The 20,212-nt window shown below is 44.9% G+C and overlaps 1 protein-coding gene across 3 annotated transcripts in view; it reads right to left on the bottom strand.

Annotated features, from left to right (window-relative positions):
- Positions 1-20,212, bottom strand: part of CNTN4 (contactin 4) — a 262,428-nt gene that overhangs the window by 68,223 nt on the left and 173,993 nt on the right. For all 3 annotated transcript variants that reach the window (XM_015641164.2, XM_033517488.1, XM_015641165.3), the window contains one exon: positions 13,274-13,369. In XM_015641164.2, coding sequence (XP_015496650.1) covers positions 13,274-13,369 — 96 coding nt within the window. The remainder of the gene's footprint in view (positions 1-13,273; positions 13,370-20,212) is intronic.

Raw genomic sequence — 20,212 nt, 5'->3', positions numbered from 1 at the left:
CCCTCTCATTTCCAGGTTAAATATTTTCATTGTAGTCTGTGGTTCTGTGCTTGTGGCTAATGATCCCTTTGGCTTAAGGAGTTCTCATCTCTTTGCTGCTGAGAGCCATCGAGAGCCCTTGTGCTGCCATTTTCAACACTTTCCAGCCCTGTAAAGGTTGGAGCAGCTTTTCCCAGGCTCTGCCTCCGTTAAAAAGTCTGGGATAATTCTGCCACTGGAGCTGAGGTGAGCTGGGTGAGCAGGGCACAGGAGGCTGTGCAAGAGGTGCCTGATCAAAGACAGAAACAAATGGATGAGCTGAGATCCCTCCAGCTCCAAATGAGGATCCCAGCTCAGGGGGTACTAAAGGAGACCCATTTCTAGAGGGGAAAACATCAAAACCTCCCCCAAAGCCACCTTCAAACTCTGTTTGGCTGCATAAAACTGAGGAGCACAATAAAGATTCTGCATTCAATCAACGCCAGGGAGCTCCAGCTGCACAAATGCCACAGAGCTGGACGTTAGCAGCAGGCCATTATCACACTAGAACATTTAAAACTGGTTAAATCCTTCTCTCTCCCTCTCCCAAACACCGTGGGATGATGGAATATGGAGCCCAGGGAGCAGCAAGGACTGGAGCCTCTCTCAGTGCACCTGCTGGTGTGGGAATAAACATTCCCTCCAACTTTGATTTCCTGAGAGATCCTGCTGCAGTATTTATGGCTTCTCCAACTCAACAGGCTCCTTTTGATAAGGGGTCCCTCTCTAATTGCTCTGGCAGTGACAGGCAGCTCAGTTCCCTGGCAATTTGTAACTCCAGTGCAAACAGACACTTCAAACACAGCCTGAGGTGGCTCCTGGTGCTGGAAACCATCCCAGAGTCACCAACACGGAGCCTTGGAGCACAAGGAATGGGCAGCAACAGGCAGCCCTGCTTTTCTGATCACACCTGGGCTCTAATGCCTTGAGGAATTTATCACAAACCTCTCCTGTCTAATCTGGGACCCTTCTCATGTGATTTTTGCCTAATTTCCCACACTTTTCATTTCCTCTTTAAAGCAGGTCTCTCAAACATAGAATATTACTCAATTTTGGATCTGTTTTTGCTGTTTTTAAAGGAAAGGAGAAACTCCATGAGTGCAATTGGCACTGAGCACCTGCCTGGTCATCCCTGCACAGACCCAGGACATGCTGGAACCTTATTTTTCTTCATTTCCATTATCTTCTCTATAGTGAAAGCTGCACAGAAATTCTGAGTAATAATTAACTGAGGCCTGTGGTTTGCCAAAATAACATAATAATAATAATAACAATAACAATAATAATAATAATAATAATAATAATAATAATAATTCTCTGCTTGCCCATCTTGAGTCATGCACATATTTTGCCTCTGCCTTGAAGTAGAAGAAACTCTGATTTTCTTTTTGAAGTCTCTTCAATAAAGTCAGGGCTGCCATTTAAAAAGGTCTCTGTGGCTATTATGGGAAAAGCTATTAAAATATCAAGATTATGGCAGCCATAAAGCTGAGGAGAAGGATGAAATTTTGGGATTAGTATTAGCCAAAAAATGGGGGTCGTTTATCATTTTTAATAAGAACAGTGTGGGTACAATACACTATTATTTTTTATAGGCTTTACTGAAAGTTACAGAGATTAATCCAATCTTTAATGATTGCTGTAATTCCTACGTTATCACCTCCTCTGTCACTCCCAAGCTGGACAGAACTGATTTTCAGTGTAAAACAGAAGGTTTTCTGTAAATCACAATGCACAAAAATGATGTTTCATTACACACGGCAAGAGAAAAACATCAAATTAAGGAAATGATGAAAAATATGAAGGAAATGATGAAAAATACGAAATTAAGGAAATGATCAAATCCTCCCTTTAAATTGTCCCAAGCAACCCAAACTGTGACAGGAACATTAATTAATTTTGAGACATTTTAAAAGGAGAAGTGAGGCTCATCCCCTGCTATAAACAACTTAAATCCAGATGGAGTGAACACAGCCCTGAACGTTTGGTTGGCACTTCCCTTGACCATGCACTACTGTAAAAGTATGGCTGGTTTTTAAATTCTGTTCAAAATTCAATAATTTTTTTGCAGAATGCACTTCTGTAAAATTGTGGCCTTTTTAAAAAACTTTTTCAAGATTCATTTATTCTTTTGCAGGATAGGAAGTGCTGAAGTTTTCCAGTCTGTTTTACTCCCTGCCATTTATTCCCTGCATTCAGCACTTTGCTTTTAGGTGATTTAGCACAGACAAATTTCTTGGCTCTGGGTGTGTTCCTGTGCCAAACATTCCCACCTGATCTTTTTTTTTTTAATATATCCAAATGCTATAATAACATTTTGTTGTAGAACCCCCAGCCATGCCCATTGTTGTTGTATAAACCTCATAGAAAACTGATTTTTGGTGGATGATTTGCAGACTTCTTGGTTTTTTTTTTATTTTTTGCTCTGATTGCTTCCTTTCCTTGGTGGTCAAACTGCTCATAAGTGAAGGTTACAGCAAATTTGGGCAACGCTAAAGCTGATTATCTGATGAGTGTCCTGTGAACCTCAGCTGCCAACTGCCTGTAGGGGATGTTCATAATTCAGATTTCATAATTCCAGATTTCACTGCGATTTGATTGAGCAATCAACACCCATCACCCCGTAAATCACAAAGTGTGAGCAGGAAAGAAGGCTCCAAGTGCCACAAGACCCTGGCAGAGTGTCCTGGGGACAGGGGAAAAGGGAATTATCTGGGAAAAAGACAAATCCCTGGCACAACACTCCATGGCTCCTCTCCACACACACACCACTCCTCTGCAATTCCTGCAGTTTTGACCATTTTTCTCTTTCCCAGTTTTATTTTAATGCTAAAGCTACATGAATTATGCACTGCCCCTTTTTTTTCTTTTGTGGGCCCTCAGACAGTTCCATTGCCCTGCCAGCACCTCTGGAGCAATTTTTTATCTTCCAGTCTTAAATAATTGCAGAACAATTTAAGGAAATCAGCCTGGACAAAAGTTTCACCTGGTAATTCTCCCTTTGAGTCTGAGCTCTGCTGCCCGGCTACATCACAGCTCTGGGCCTCAAATGCAGGTTTTAATCAAGAGAATGATAAATAATGAACAAGATTAATCTAAGTTTAATAAAACACCTTTGGATGAACCCTCAGCTATGCCAAATCTGAGGACACAGTTACTCAGCAGAGGAATGTGTTTCTCATTCTCATAATCTGACAGAAGTTTATAAGAGGGAGAAAAATGCACAAATTACCCAATTTCTGGGCTGGACTCCTTCTCACAACAATTTTCAGTGCTGTGTTTGCCTCCCAGCCCCTCCACTGCCCAGGTCTGGGTAATTAAAAGGGCAAGAGGTCTTCATTACCTGGAGCCTAATCAATAAGCCTGTATCTCCTGCATCTCCAGCTCGTGGATCTCCCAAGCAGTTAAATATTTGCTGCCTGGCCTGGCTTATCTCTCGCAGGCAGCCTCCAGCCCCAGTCGATGGCTGTGAACACTGAGGATGATTGCACTGTGCCATGGGGCAATCTGAGCCCAAAAGGAGAAAAATCAACACAAATCTTTATCTGTGCTGCATAGAAAACGTTGTGAGATGAGGTCCTGCACTGGGGCATTTACTCCAGTTAAATACCAGAACTATTTCAACAGCATCTGCTGGGCACAAACACCCTCCCATCGAGCACAGCCTGCCTGGTGTGCGGAGAAACTCGATTGTTTTGTCTGAAAAGCTTTTAAAACTTGTCTTACAGACATTTACAGCCTTGCCTGGAAGGAAAACCAACCCAAGCTGTGTTTATCATTCTGATACCTCCTGAGGCAGGTTTGGTGCTCACTGGAAGTGGTGAACTCACCCAGGGTTGGATTTGAGTCCCCTTTCAAGGCCTTCTGGTTTAATCTGAAGTTTTGGGAGTGAGGCTCACCCCAGCTGGGTGACACTCTCTTTCTAAGTTCATTCCAATGAGGAAATTCTGGTAATAAAGAAAGGAATTGATATGGTCCAGAGAGTGGCATCAACATCTCTGCAAAGAAACATCTTCAGCTGACAGCCAGAGATGAAACACCCCTGTGGCACATGGAAACAGGAGAGACCAGCCAGAGAAAATGATGAAAAGGAGGCTGGCCTGAAGCTGCTAACTACTTATAAACAATCATCAAAAGGGAATAAAACCACGGGAAGATGGGCATGTGCACAAGTGATGCCTACACTGAATTTAAACCCTACTCTGGATTTGTGCTGGGAGAGATTCAGTCACTGCTGATGTTCTCCAGGCTTGGGTTACATAAAGTGCTCCACACATCACCTGAAGGAATGACTCACAGATTTAATCCATCAGTTTGTTTTCTGTTTAAAGTCACAGAGAGTTAGCCTAAAAATCCTTTTTTGTGTGTGTGTGCTTGCTTCAGAAAAGCTAAAGGTCCCTGGGCTTGTTTTAAAACATATTTCAATGTGACCTAGCTAATCCTTTAATACCAGCTTTCACTACCTTTGATCTGTAGTTGTAAGAGATTAGATCAAACCTCTTAAAAAAAAAAAAAAAAGAAAAAATTTGGTTGCAGAGGAATTTTCTTACTGCAATGAATTAAAATTATGATCAACTCCAAGGCTGAAATATCTGCCCAAACAGCCTGAGGGGGGTATGGCCTGTAGGGCACTTGCCTGTGGAAAAAATCCCTTCTCTTCATTTATTTGCTAGATAATCAGTGATTAGATAAAGTGCTTTGATACCCACCAGCTGCAAACACCATCGTGGCTGCACATTTATTATATTTAAACACATCATGATTGCATTTTTAGGCACTTCACGTGCATGAGCTAACAGAAAATGCCCAAACCAATGCCCCCATTGATTTTTCAACAACAAAACATCATTCCCATGGGAATGGGGGCTCCCACAGCCAGGACTGCTGATTTGAACCAAGCAGAATGTGCACCCAGGGATGTGGAACCCCAAACTGGATGTGTTTGTGTCACCACGCACGTTCTGCATCCCTGGCAGCTTCCGAGGGTGCTGCAGGGGCCAGCAGAGCTGGAGTTGGTGGGAAAGGGTTAGCAGAGCCTGGGAGCAGGACTCTGATGTCTAATTGAGCTCATAAAGACATCACAAGATGTTACAACTCCCGACAAATGCTATTGACTGGGTTCTGTCAGACGACAGATTTCACTCATCTGCAGCCAAACCCTGCCGGCCCTACCCCCTCTCAATCCCATTTCAATCTTCATTTAGTGCTGACTGCAACCAAACAGGGAATAAACCACACCACTGGCTCGCAGATGATTTCTTTTTAAAGATGTCACGAGCTGTCACTGATAAATAAAAAATCCATTAACGTCATGTTCCTCATTATTCCGCTGCTTCCAAGGTCTTTAGTGGAAGGCTGAGCCTCTTCCCTTCCAGTCACAGAGCCCAGAGCTCCTCCCGTGTCCCTGCCACCCACCTGGGGCACAGAAAAGGAAATTCTGGGTGTTGACTCTGCAGGTGACAAGTGACACGTGCCAGCTGAAAATCCGGGTCTAACCTCCCCTGGCCGATGCCTGTTCCTGACTGCGCCCCTGCTTTGTGCACCTCAGAATTCATCCAGGCTGAAATGAGGCAGATTCACCACCTCAGGTGCTTAAAGGAGTGTAAATCTATGATGAGCTTGGCATTTGTGCTGTAAGAAATATTTGTAATTTCATAAATCTCTCAATTAAGAGAGCGCAGCGTGTTCCCTGTGCTGTCAGAAATATCAAGCCAAAGCACTCCCAAATTAGAAGAGAATTTATCCTTATCCCTCATCCTCAAATATGTTGATAAACTTGTGCACAAACTGAATCAGCAGTTTTAGAGAAAGGATTATGTCAGATTAATTTTAATCTAATCCATTTCTATCTCCTGAGAAGCTTTTTACTTCTTGCTTTTAATAATTTAAACGGTGACTGTGGCAGAGCATAAAAAATAAATGATGGGAGATGCACTTTCAATGGAAGTTACCATTCCCAATCACTTTTTATTTAAATGAGAGTTTCATATGCCTGATTTTAAGTTTAATGAACCCCATTTTTGCTGAAGTGTAATAATCCCCATCACATGGAGCCAGACACAGACGAATTACAGAAACCCAGTGTGTGACTCACCTACTCCCTGTGATGGAAAGAGACACCTGGAGGGAAATTTGGGCTGAATCTTGAGGATATTTTTTGGTAGAAATGCTGCCAGGCTGCTCAGATCCAGCTTTCAGGAGCAGGAGACAAACTGCAGGAGCTGGGAGCTTTGGGAAGTTGTTTTCTGGATCTTGGTCTGAGATCAATCACTCACTCAGAGGCTTTTTGAGCTCTGGAAAACACTTTTAGGACGTGGGAATTTTCCTGCTGCCTGGGGGCATGGGAGTGGCATGAGGAAAACCTGGTGACAGATTCAGGTGCTTTTGATGCCTCATCCTTTGTGCTCCTCGTGGTCCCCTCCATCTCCCACACATCTGCACCCACCTCCTGGGAATTCCTGGGAATTCCTGCTGGAATGTCACACATTCCCATTCCAGGAAAGTCAGCTGTGAGCTGTGGAGCCCCAGCTCGTGGGAACACCACCTCTCTGGGACATTTTCCTGTTTGTTTGGGAACTGAGCCTCCCCTCTGTCCTTCCCTGAACCCTCCAAGGAGAATTATCCGTGGAAAAGCAGGTTTAACACTGCCCCACAAGCCAGGGAGGGTTGGTACTCCTCCTGATGCTCCAGCTCTGCCAACACCAGCCCAACACCACAGTCAAACACGTCAAATCCATCACTGACCCTCCCAAATGGAAAAACAATTCCCTGTTTCTTTTTCCTTTGCTTTTCCCAACCCCGAGGGAGAGTTCACCTGCTCATATTTTCCCTCCAGCCTTGGGAGTGATCCGTGACAGGCTGCTCAGCAACCCTGCAGCGTTCTGACAAATAGCTGAACCAACTCCCAACCAGCTTAGCAGATTTTTTGCTTGGTTTCCTGGAGAAATGGAACTTTTACAGCCACGGTGCCCACCCATGTGTGCAAGGCTCCTCTCTAAATTAGCTTCTCACTAATTGGAACCAAACCTGACCAAGCAGCAAAGGCTTCCAAAGACATTAAAACAAGGAGAAACTCTCAATCCCTTAATAAGGGGTAACAGGGGTAGCTCAGCCCTTTTGGAAAAACCCCCTTCAGAGTTTTTTGCCCTCAACCTGCCTGGCAAGGGGGAACTGGGAATACAGGTTCTGTAAAACTCCCATTGCCCAAAAGCTCTGGGCATCCCACACTGAAAGAAACAGGAAAATAAAGGCTGGATATTCAGATTACTGTAGTGGAGTGAGGACGTTAAAGGCTCCAGGATTTCTGCTATGCTCCATTCACTGATCATGGTATAAAAATGTCTGACAATTGCCTTTTTCCTCCTGCACTGCTCTGATTTTTGCTCCCCTTCCTCCTTGCACTGCCTGCACAAACAGGAGGGAGCACAGGACATCATTTGTGGGATGGATTATTTACAAGACAAACCCCTCAAACCATTCACCCCACTAGAGGCCATCAGCCACCCTGAAAACCAAACCATCCTCACTGCTCCCAGCCCGTGAAGTGTCCATCAACCCTTTAAAAAAAAACAAACAGTGAAAGGAGAGAAAAAGTGAGCGGACAAGTGAGCAGCCACTAATGATTTCTGTGCCCAGGAGTGGTTTTAGCAGCTCTGTAATCAGTAAAGTGCTTTCTGCAAACACCTCGGGTGTCCACACTTCACTACCACCCGTGCAGCATGAAAGGCTGAGATTGAGATGGAATCAGAATTGCCATCTCCTCTGTCAAATGCTAAAATTTCGTTAGTTCTACTTGATTAAACTGCACAACAGAACTAAAAGTTCTCCTGGATACCGGCAGGGAAAAAAAGGCAGGAAAGAATGAGAAAACCTGAATTCATCCAGTCTGTGAAAAGATGTGGGAATAATTCTCTGTCAACATCTCAGCTCACAGACACGGGTGTGTTTCCATCCGTGGCTGTGCTTCCATCAGGAGTGATGGCATCAGATAGGAAAGAATCATGGGAACAACTGAGCTTTAATGAATCTCCTCTTCGGGAAGATGGGATTTTCCAGGTGCACTGAGAAAGTGGGCACTGCAGAGACAGAAAACTGATTTTCCTTGGAATGCTGCCTTTGCTCACTCAAGGGGACACAGCTCCCAGGTGCCCAGGAAGGTCAGAAAGGAGCAGAGGGACAAAGGGAATGAGGAGCTGAGGTTCAGAGAGAGAAATTAGTGAGGAGATTCAGTTCTGGGGTCAGCAGGAACTCTGAGGCCCTCAGCAAGTGGCAGGAGAAGACAAATCCTCTAGGAACACCAGCGGGTTCCCACCTGCCCAGATGAGCACTCTGCTATTTAAACAAGCCATCAGTTTTTTCAATTTTATTATTATAAATAAGGTTTTTTTATATCTTGCCCAGGTTCCTGAGGTGGATCAGGAGTGAGAATAGATGTGCTCCAGCTGAGGTGAGTGGTGGAATGAGGGAAGCACAGAGCAGACCCAGAGCAGGACACACCGGCAGGGAATGCAAGGAGAACACGGAATTCAAATCACCAAGTAATTGAGAGATCATTTCCACAGCCCTGTGTGTACACTCAGCATCTCTCACAGCACTTGCAGAGCTCCATCTCCACAGGCTGTTCCCACGAGGGCTGGAAGGCAAATGTCATGAGAACATGGTTATAGATCTTTCTAAAGATGAACCACGAGAAACTCACAGGAAGAGGGGGGAGAGCAATCCTAAAGACAAGTTCATTTATCTTCCCAGAGAAGGGAGGGGAAGGATTTCCAGACCCGTTTGCTCTGCATGAGGAAGGGTGTGCTACCAGCCTGTCAAGTAGAAAATCCTTTTCTGGACTGTATTTTTTTAGCCTCTGGACTCCCAGTGAAATGCCAGGGATGCTAGAAGAAATGTGAAAACTGTAGTTGTTAAAATATTAACTAACCTTGCCCTGACTATCACATAAATCTAATAAAAGAGGCAGCTAAATGACTCAGCTCCCACAAAGTTAAATGAAAAGAACTATTTGGCACAAAAGAATATTTTATCTTAAAATTTAGAGATCAAGTTAAAAGGACAGTGACCTCCAAATACTTCCCAGGCATATCTCCTTTAGAACACAACTCAGATTCAGAGCCCTGAGAAACACAAGCAAGTGTTTGCTTTGGATTTTGGAGCTTTTTGCTTGTTTGTTTTAGTTAAATCCATCTCAACAAGAAATGTATCTTGCCAAATTTGATTAACACCACTGAAAAAAGCAAACAAGGAAAGGTGTTTCCCCCTGCAAAGCTCCTCAGAAGTTAAACATTCCCACTAGGAGCTTAACTTGAAGACTATTTTACACTTTGAAACGGTTTATGGTTTCTAAATGGCTTAAAAAGATGCAACAGAATGAAAAAACAAAACCTGTTTTGGTGATATTTTTCCTGTTTTGGCTCAAAATGCGCCAGATGGCCAAAGAAGGGGATTCTTCCCCTCTGCTCTGCTCAGTTCACCCTGAGGACTGCCCAAGGACAGGGCTGGATGGGATTTTGGGCAGGGATTGTTCCATGGCAGGGTGGGGAACCCCTGGCACAGAATTCCCAGAGCAGCTGGGGCTGCCCCTGGATCCCTGGCAGTGCCCAAGGCCAGGCTGGACATTGGGGCTGGAGCTCCTGGGACAGTGGGAGGTGTCCCTGCCATGGCAGGGGGGCACTGGGTGGTTCTGTGGTTCAATGGGTTATCTCACAGGGCTCTGAAAACACAAAGCAGGAGAGATTTGTCTTCTGGTATCCAAATTCTAGAACTCCTCCTAAGACAGGCTGAGGAACCTAAAGGAGTCTCAACAAAAAAGTCCCAGAAACTCTTTGCTGCCCCTCCAATGTCCAAACCCATTTCTGTGTCTCCACCACTGGGGACTGCCCAGTTCATGGCCCCTGGATGAGGCCCCTGCTGTTCTGCACCAAAACCAAACCCAAATCTGAGCCACACACAGGCTTTTAGGATTTTTGATTGCTTCCTCTTGTCCACTTAAACACCACCATCAGCTCATCCTGCTGTTGCCAGTCCCAGAGCAATATTTACTCTTCAGTGATTTCTTCTGTGCAGTTTCAGGGTAGAAGGGTTGACACAAGACCATTGTCGGGCTTTTGATCAAACAAGCTGCAGAAATAATGAGGGAACACCCTTCACACGCAGGGTAATTATCTCAGAAAAATCCTAACAACAAAGGCAAGTTTCTACCAGTCCATTAGGAACAAATGGAGAAGGCAAAAAAAAACAAAAAGAGGAAAAGAATTGGAACTTCTAACAGACAACGGGGTCATCAATACGGCAGGACTGGCCTCGGGGGGTTGGGAATCCGCTGCTGTAACGCAGAAAACGCGACAGAAGCAAATGTTTGATTTGCATTTATTCCGCTCTCCAGCCCAGCCGCTTCCCGAGCCACAGATGAACATTTATTTTCCAAATCTCCAGCACTCAGCATGCACTTCATCAGAGGAGGCCATCACATCATTATGCTGCTTAACAGAATGTACCAGCACAAGGCAGTGACCTGACAAACAGCGGCTCCCCGCCGCACGGAGCACGCATTCCATTTCCATTTGGGGTCTGGGGGGGAAGCTCAGATCCATGTGCTTGAATTTCCAGCTCATTTCAAACCAAAAATTGGGACAACGCACGGCAATGCCCAAATTGTTCTGTGAGAGCTGTACACAGCCCATTTGTTGATGCTGAAAGGACTTGTTCATCATTTGGACTCATTTTCGGGATGAATTTCCTGTAACGTTTCAACAGTAGGAAGCTCTTTATTGGGCATCATTAACAAGAAAAAAATAAAATGAAAGCCTCAACAACTAATGTATGTAGGCCAGCATAACTTCACTTTCAGCTGACAGCTCCTCAAAAATGGATATTTCCAAGTGGCAAAGCACCAGAGTGAGCCACAGCTGAAAGGTTAATGGTCTGAGCGCTCATCAGCGTCTTTTTAATAAAGTCACAATTTTTAAGCCCAAGAGAACCAGTGACACAATGGCTGACAGGAAATAATTCCCTTCTCATTTACTATTTTTCTTTTCCCAAATCTCAGCACCTGGCCAGGATGTTTTTTTCCAGGCTTCTACTATTCCAGTGAATACCCTCATCAGCAAAGCAATGGCAATTCTCAGATTGAATAGTTTGGCTATTTTAATTTTTTTTTTTTTTTCAGATTTCATTTTCAACGCACATATGTAACTAAAGAGACAAAATAAATAAGGAATATGGAAGTGTAATTTTCCCACAGTTAGCCCTGCATTTCAGCACTGGTCATTAATGCCATCAAGAGCTTTTTGCAAGGATGATGAAGCTGGGTTCACTGCCCTAATCAGACTCTGAAATAAGTAATTTGCGTTTTCTCCTCTTAACTCCATTTGTGTTTCCAATGAGCTGGATTATCTTTCACTTCCAAGCTGGAGGTTTTTTCCTGTTGCACCTCAGGGTTAAACACTCTCAGCGTTGCTCTGGGGGGCTGGAGGAGCTGATCCCAGCTGTGCCAACACCACCCTGGGGATGGGGCTGCCCACGGCGCCTCCCGGTGAGCAGCAGCTCCCCCTGACACTGAAATTCCTCCTGAACTCCCAGAGCTGAGCAGGAGAAGGCCCTGGGGCTGTGCAGTGATGCTACAGACCCAGGGGCTTCGAGCAACAGTTGGCTGATGGAAACGTGATCATCACCAAAAAGCATTCATTTGCAGTTGTGACTTTTAAAACTCATCTTATTTCCAGCCTTGGGAGGGAGGAAAAGGAGAAGAAAATGCTGCCACAGAGCAGATGAACTGCTGCAGAAGAAGGGCTCTGAATTAACCTGTTCTGAGTCTCCTGTAAACACTTTCTGTGCAAGCCAGAATCAACAAGCCCAGTAACACCAGCCCAGCTCGGTTACAGAGATCTGAGAGTGTCACTTTCACTAATTGTGGCTCTGGCTACAATTAGGATAATTTTCTGGCTGCAGTAGAGCAGGTCATGGCTGGTGGTCATGGGGGAAGTCATCTCTCACCCAAATGATTGAGAGAAGCTATTACCAGAAACGTTCTCACCTCCCGGTCAGCACAGGAGGCTCCATCCCTCTTACTGAACCAAAGCTGGAAATAACACCAGCACCTTCTGGAAATGTAGTTTTTTTGTATCACCAGTAAATAAACCTTCTCCTGAACAACCACTCCCTTCTCCTGCTCACCCTGCCAGGATTTCCTAGGGCAAAGCAGGGAACTCAGCCACTGCAGAGCGGGGCTTTGCTGAGGAGACAAAGGTGAGCAATTCCTGCAATCCCTCTGAGCCCCCTGCCTTGGAGGGACGGGAAGCAGCACCGCTGGCCAGCTCCATCCCAGGAGCATGGCTGGGAAGGGTCCCAGGGGGACAGAGCCCGTGGGCAGCCGTGCCAGCTGGTCAGACAGAGCCCAGGAGCTGCTCCAGCCTCTGTCCCCTCCTCTCTGAGCGATAAGCCCAGCCTAACAGCACACGCTCCACCGAGCAGCTTCCATTCAGCCAGTGGGGCCGGACAGAGCTCAAAGCAGTGAATTCCTTTAACAGGGACACAGATCTGTGGGAGATGTTCCATGGCTCTGCCAGAGCGAGGGAGCCAGCTGCAGCAGCTGGTGTGGGGCCTGCTGGGGAGGGACACACACATGGAGCTTGTTGGGATCACCAAGGGCATCCAGCGGGAATTCCAACTGAGCCGCTCCCTCCCCAACCATCCTAAACTGAACAGTGCAATGCACACCCTCAGGGAGCCACAATAAAATAAGTTTGTGTTGAACTGAAAGAATTGTTTGGTGTTTGCCAAACATTCATACCACCCTCTTTGAAGCAAACAGCGCCCTGTGAGATCTGGACACATCCTGAGTTCCAAAAAATAGTGCCAGTAGTGTTTGAGAAAGAGAAAATAATGAAAAGATGATGCACAAAAGTGGCTCTGTCAGCAAGATTCAGATTTTTAGCAGGAGACACACCCAGGTCACAAAACAGACACAAGAAGATCTGGGTCACATCTTCAGGATATGAACATATTGCTTTAGTTTCCATTAGTTCATCTCTGAAGTTCATACTTTGATCAATAAAGTGGATTTCTCTGCATTTATCCCCCAGCTGGAGCTTCCCAGTCACCAGGACCACCCAGCACAACCCAGCCAGGGTGGCCCTGCCACAGCCCTCTCCTCACAGGTGACTGCTTCAACCTTCCCGAAAATCCCGAGCATTCTCTTCCCTGAGAACGGAAACCCCACAGTTCTGAATTCAAGAGAAGGAAAGCTCTTTACCTCCAGAGTGGGGTGGGGGCCCACAGAGCAGCACCATGCCCTGGCCCTGGCGGACGGACACCGTGCTCCTCGTCCTGGTCTTGAAGTTCTCAAGGTCTGCCAGGAGAGAAGGAACTCGGTTAGAGGGTGATCATGAGAAGCACACAAGGAAAATGATGAAATAAAGCAAATATCAGCTTGGAGGGTGGGCTGGTGGGGTCTGGGTGGGACGTGGGGCAGCAGGAGGCTGAGGAGCATCAACAAAAGGATCAGGAAATGCCCTCTTCAGGCTGGAAAGGGGGAGAAGGTGCTGATTTACCCACAGAAGCAGACATATCTGCAGAAAACCTCAGCAATGCTGGGGAGGATTGGTGTATGAATTTAGGAAGAATTACTGCCTTAAATAAGCAATTCCATCCCAAGCTGGACAGCTGGCAGCTGCTGCTGCCCTCCTGGCCCACGTGTGGAGACCCTTCCCTCCCCACCAGCAGCCTCTTGCACCAGCTGCACGTTAAGCCACAGAGTGCTTTAATTAAATTAAATTCCTCCTTCCAGCTCTCTCTTTTTCCTCTCCTCAGGGCCCATGCACTGCAAAAACACAACTCCCTCTGCTCCCCTTGCACGCTGAGCTCACGAGACTTGCAATGAGTGAGGAGGTGACTGAGCTGAGCAGTGGCACCAGGACTGTCACCAGCAGCTGCTTTGTGGGAGCACCAAGACATGGAATCACTCTGGCAGCCTCTGATCTTTAACAATTTCCTGCATTGCAATTCTCTTTTTTTCCCCCTTGTTTCCAGTGTAGCTGAGCCTTGGTTTGGCAATTACAAACCTGTTGTCAGTGCAGTTGGGAACCAGAGAAAACACAGAGGTGATAAATATTTATCAGCAGGAACTGGTAGGAACATCATTATAAGGTTGCAAGGATGGAAAACTGAGCCTTGATTTTTATCCTCTCTCAAAAATGTTTTCTGCATACATACTTTAAACAATTTAAATAAATAAAATCCACAGTTGCCACTGCTTCATTTCCCTTTTTAGGAAAGAAACCTTTCTCTCTTTCTTTTCTGGCTTAGGACAAACGGAAAACAGAAAAAAAATACCAATTAGAGAGATGTAATTTTTCATTCCTAAATTCTATAAAATTTACATGTTTTTCCTTTTTTTTTAATTTTTAATCTTATTTTATTTTACAGGAACCACTGTAACATTCCTCTGGCCACCTGCCAGTGCACAGATTTTTATATATTTTGACTGCACACAAGGCTGGATCCCATCCTCTCTGAGGACAGCTGCAGGAGGAGTAACTGCCTAAAGCCCAAATAATGCCTGCAGGAATAAATGTACTATTTTTTACATCAATATTGACAAGAAAAGGATTGCTACCAGGAAAAGCAGACTCTGCTTGGATGAACATCTAGGAAATGCTGCAAGAATGGTCAAAATCAGCAAATAAAGCAAGAGCATTCATCACTATTGCTTGCACTGCAAACCATCAGGCTCTGGGAGTCAGCTCTGAAAAGCCTCGTGCAAGCGCTTCAAATCTGGCTCTGAGCAAAATAACGAGATTAAGATAATTATAAGAAAGGCTAATGCCTCATCAGAGCCATCAGGCCAATTGTGCTTTCTGCAGGCCACAGATTTATTTTTACAACACCTAAATTGGAATGAACAGCAACATCATGAAGATGTTATTAAGTGAGGAGCTCCACTGAGGATCCACCTTGTGATCTCTGAATTGCAGAGTGGATGGTTCAGCTGTGTGGTGACAACACCAGCAAGTTCCACTTCACTTTGTCCCCAAACCTAAGAACCCTGCGTAGCAGAGGAGGATTTCTGGTTTTGTTTGCCCATAAAAAACCCAAACCCAACAAAGGAACCCACAGACCCATCAGATTAAAAGGGAAAGCTGAGGAAGGAAATATCAACTCTGGCAATTCCAGAGATCAATGTGCTGCCAACAATTCTCACAATACCAAACCAAGGACTCCAATGAGCACAGAAAAATATTGTGTGAGCTCCAGCAACCCCAGCATCAGAGAAGGATTAGTAATTAGCAATTAGTAGTGATTTCAAGAGGAGAATACAACAGGGGGGTGTAATAGGAATGCAGAGAGGTTATTGTAACAGCTACTCACACCTTATTTAATGAATGAGTTAAGGTGCCTCTTAAACGCTTTCTGGACAGTATCAATTCTAAATCAAGCTGAACAGGCGCACAGAAGCAGAAAGTTGCATGTATTATTTAATTTCAGCTGGATGTATTTAAAAGCAGCTGCATGACTTTGGGAAAGTCACTTCAGTTCTCGGTGACAAAGTTTGCACATCTCTAAGGACAAGTACTTCAGCTGTGTCTCTCAGAAGAGGTTTAATTAGCTAATATTTGCACAGAACCTTGACATCTGCTTCTGAAATGCACTGGAGTGCAATGCACACACCAACACCCAGCCCTTAATGGGGACTTGAATGGCTTTGCTGGCATAATGAGATTTTATTTCTGTAGTCTCCATTAAAACTCTGCCTTAATGCTCAGTGCCACAACTCTGGCAGGTACTGGGGAGTGATGCTGGGCTGACACAGATCCCTGTTCCCCCAAAAAATGCTCCAAAGCCCAGGAGGTGCCAGCAGCAGCTGACAGCCCACCAGCTCCTCACTTTGGACAGGGTATTATTGTGTGGAATGACTTGTTATGGGCTTTAATAAAAGCTTAAGCAATCTGAAATGATCCACGGCCCCTCAAGACTGGGTAGTTTGTCTCAGTAAATGGCATTTGGAAACTTTAATCAAACCCATATGGCTTTGCACAGTAACAATTACCCAAGTTGTCCAGAGTAATGAAAAATTTCCCCAAATTTTGCCTACAAAAATCAGTCTTTATAGCAAAGAAGATTCAATTACAAGCAAAACAAAAGGAACTGCAGCCTTTTCGTCTTTCCTAGGACCTACTTGGGTCTGAGCTTTATGAAATGTGATAATTCTTTTTCTGAGTGACTCCTAGGCAAACAAAGTTTTAAAGAAACATTTCCCAGATGGCATCGAAGGATGAGCCAACAAACAAGGTCACACCAGCTCCTGTGCTGGGGTCAGTGTAAAATTTGGCCTCAGATTTCTGTATTTACATCCCCCATCATTTCCAGCTCCACTGATTGTCCCAGTGGTGAGGCTTCTACCCCAGCAGAGCAGGGACACAGCCCCCTCCATCCCCATTACTGCCTGCAACAAGAACAGAAATAATGGAAAAACCAGAAATAATGGAGACAACAGAATTCCTGAACTCAGCATGCCCTGGGAACCCGACTGGAACACCAAGGCCTCCCTCAGGAGCCTGCCAGTCTCAGGGCACTGGGGACCTGACAGAGATCCCTATTTTTTGTGAAGGCTGAGCTCTGTTTTGCTGGCTTTGTTTGCCTGAGGAGCCTTTCCATGCTTTGCTTTGATTTTTTTCCCATATGTGCCTATTTTTAGAACACAAAATGCTTCGTAATTACACCAGTGCTGCAATTAGGAGAGACCCCTCTGTGCGAGAACTATTAAAAACCACCCAAAAAATATTATAGAGAATGAGATGAAGAGTGAATGATGCAAATTGGTGGTGGCAGGTGTCTGCATGTCCTTTAGAAAGCCAATTTCTGTGACTGTATCATGTGGGAGGCAGCTCTGCTGTGCTGTGCCTTGAATGACACGCTGTCAAAAACTCACCATTAGTGAGCCCTTTGTCATTACAGTTCAAGGTTTTTTTCCTAATGATCAGAAAAGCAGTGTCAGTGCTATTTTCACCTATTATTCCTGTTTAACTGGTATGAAACGATTTCTGCTTTTACTGTATTCCAACAAAAATGTACACACATCAATCACTGCTCCACACATCAATGGCTTTTAATTGCCAAAGAAAAAACACGGCTAATAGGCTCAGAAAAATAAAATTGTTAGTGGATTTTACTTAAAAGTCTTCCTCTAGAGACTTCTGTAAAGCAAATTTGACAACACATCGTTGATATCACTCAGCTGAGTTGATGTCAACAGCAAGGAGGCTCCAAAGCACAGGACCTGCATCCCTAGGGATCGTTATTCCCAAAAAATGAGATATCCATGAACCTGGGGAGAGGGAATGCAGACATCTGTGCATCCAACTGGGAATTACTGGGAATTACTGGGAATTAGCACCACTCTAATGCCATTCCAGCTGTTCCAAAAATAAGTGTTGGGTTAGGACACTCCTCCTTCACTTAGATGAGCAACAAATCCTTGGATCAGCACTTGAGGAGTTCTTTCAGGCTCTTTGTATTTCATGGGGGTTTGTGGTTGGTATCTCACCCTTGAGGCTTGGTTGTACTTTGAGCACAGGAAAATAGAATGGTTAAAAATGAATCTGATAATTTAGGAACTGATAAAGCTGACACACATTCACCAGAAATTCTGGGTATCCTGGAGTGGACAAAACACCACCTTTACTAAAATTAAATCAACTTTAAAGCACTCACACAATAGGAAATAATGACATAGGGAAGGTGTAATTACCTTTTTTATATGTGAAATGCCCAGTCCCCTTGGGTAAGCCAAGACAACCAAAGCCAGTTTTTAAGCATGACTTAAAGAGATTTACAGATCATAATGGGCTTTGCCTTCTCAAACCCCTTCTATAATTTTTAAATAATCCCAGCAATCTAAAATTCAGGGTGATGTTTGAGGTCATATCCAGTCCTTGAACCGAAGACAATGAGATTATTCCTCTTATTAAAGAGCACACCACTCATCCCACGGGAACCTGATTAGGCTGGCAATGACATCTCCAACAAAAAACTGATGGAGGGATTGGTCAAATCCTCCTGGTTCAGACTGAGCAAAGAAGCCCCTGCTCAGGGATATTTGTGTGCCCTCTCCCAAATGATTCCCATCATGTTTGCACAGCTCTCCTCATTCAGCAGACCCCAGGTTCATGTCCTGAGCAAAACTCACAGTCAGGGGGACGGGGAGGCATTGACATCCTAATCCCACCCCACTGGCTGTTGGCTACAAACTGTGGGAATTAAAAAATACAGATAAAAAATTAAAAATATAAATATATATATAAAAAAAAACAGTCTTGGAGAGGGGATCCCAGTGCACCTCGATCCATTTTGGATGTGAGAGGGCACTGGTTGGAAGAACTCACAGGAAAGAAGGCTGGAAGCTCTTAACTGGCACAGACAAGATTTGCCTGCTGGTATTTATGGCCCCACCATCCCCAAACAGTCTCTATAAAACTGCACCTCATTTCCTGGGGTTTCTCACCAATACCCAGAGATGAAGTTCTTCAGGCTGTGTCCTTGCTGCTGTGGCAGGACTACCCAGAGAGCTGTGTGGGTTGGAATAAAACCCCTTTGATACAGAGTTTAATAGAATTTTAGTTTAAGAGCTGGTGTTCTAATGAATAATTTCGAGAGTCACTGATTTCAGAAATAGTTTACAAGTCTGGGGATGAAAGCTTTCTAATTTGACCTTTAGAGCAGAAATTTCTCTGGGATTTCTACTTTGCCAGGGAGATAAAGGAAAAAGAAGTTTTAGAGGTAAATTCCCCCACCCCATCCCTGTTGGAAAATATTTTTCCTTGGACTTTATTGCTGTGGGCATTAACAAGGCACTGCCTGGGCAACTTCACCACTCCCATCTCTGGTCTCTCTGTCATCTAGGACATCTCTAGCTGGGCTCTTGTGTTGAGACTGGATTTTCCCAAGCCTTTCTGACCACCATCTGTTAAAGCCAGCCTGATTTCTGAGCCCTCATGGCTGAAATTCCACCTGACTGGGGTTTGATCCTTGTTTCCAAACAGGCTGCAAGGCAGCCCCAGGGCTCTCCTGCCTTCCTTCACACCTCTGATCAAATAGGGAAACAGGAGCTCTTCGAAACTCCTGCAAGGCACCCATTTTTCTTTTCCAAAATCAACCACTCTTCTCTATGATATTATGGGGGAAAAAAAAAAAATCCTCTTTGTCTTCATGTTCCCCTTCATAAAAACTGCCTGTTTGCCTTCTTGCGACAGGAAATATTTCAAACATTTATTTTGAAGCAGCTCCTCTGCTTGAGACAAAATGCTGAGGACTCTGAAAATTTTATTACTTTAATCTAGAAAATCTGGGCAGACATTTCCCCTTGGGTTGACTCAAATGGGGTTATTTCACTTTCAGAAGTTTTTCATCTTTTCCTAGACCAAAAAAAACCAAAAAAAAGCTCTGTTTGCACTTTCTTGCAGAGAGGAATTTGCAGTGGGCAGAGAGCAGAGCTCCCAGAGGCACAGGAGGTGCTGTACCCCTCTTTTAGGGGGTGTCTGAGCATTGCAGGTGCCCCACGGGCTCTTCTGCACCTTCCCACCCTGGCCAGTGACAGGAATGCAAACTCACACCTCAAATAATGTAAAATTAATAAAATAATAACATTAATAAAATAATAAAATTAATAAAATCCATCACTGAATCATCACAGAATTCATTAAAGCCCATCCAGCCCCATGGCAGGGACACCTCCCACTGTCCCAGGAGCTCCAGCCCCAATGTCCAGCCTGGCCTTGGGCACTGCCAGGGATCCAGGGGCAGGGATTTCCTGGATAATGGGGTTCAAGCTCAGTCAGCAGGAAATTTCAAAGGAAAAATTCCCTTTACTTGGTAAAAACCCAACCCAAACTCACCCCTCAGAGATCCTGGCCCTCAGGGGTGTCTGGTGCTTCAGCCTCCCTGTGGAAATGCACATTTTGGTGCTCAGCAGCATTTCACAGTGCTGATATTTCCCCATCCTGCTCCTCTCTCAGGCCTAATGAATCATGAAGTGCCAGTCATGTCTGCTGCAGACGGGGAAACCAGCACAGGACAGCTTTCCACAGACACATTTAAAGCTCCTCCATCCTCCACATGCCAATGCTGACTCCTGGCTTTGCTTTCCAGAGGGAAATGGGAGAGAAAATACAAAATAAAGCTGCCACTGATAAAGTTG

Source organism: Parus major, chromosome 12, assembly GCF_001522545.3.
Source record: "Parus major isolate Abel chromosome 12, Parus_major1.1, whole genome shotgun sequence".
NCBI classification, from domain to species: domain Eukaryota; kingdom Metazoa; phylum Chordata; class Aves; order Passeriformes; family Paridae; genus Parus; species Parus major.
The sequence above is the reverse complement of the archived record's forward strand: the minus strand, read 5'-3'. Positions and strand labels throughout refer to the sequence as shown.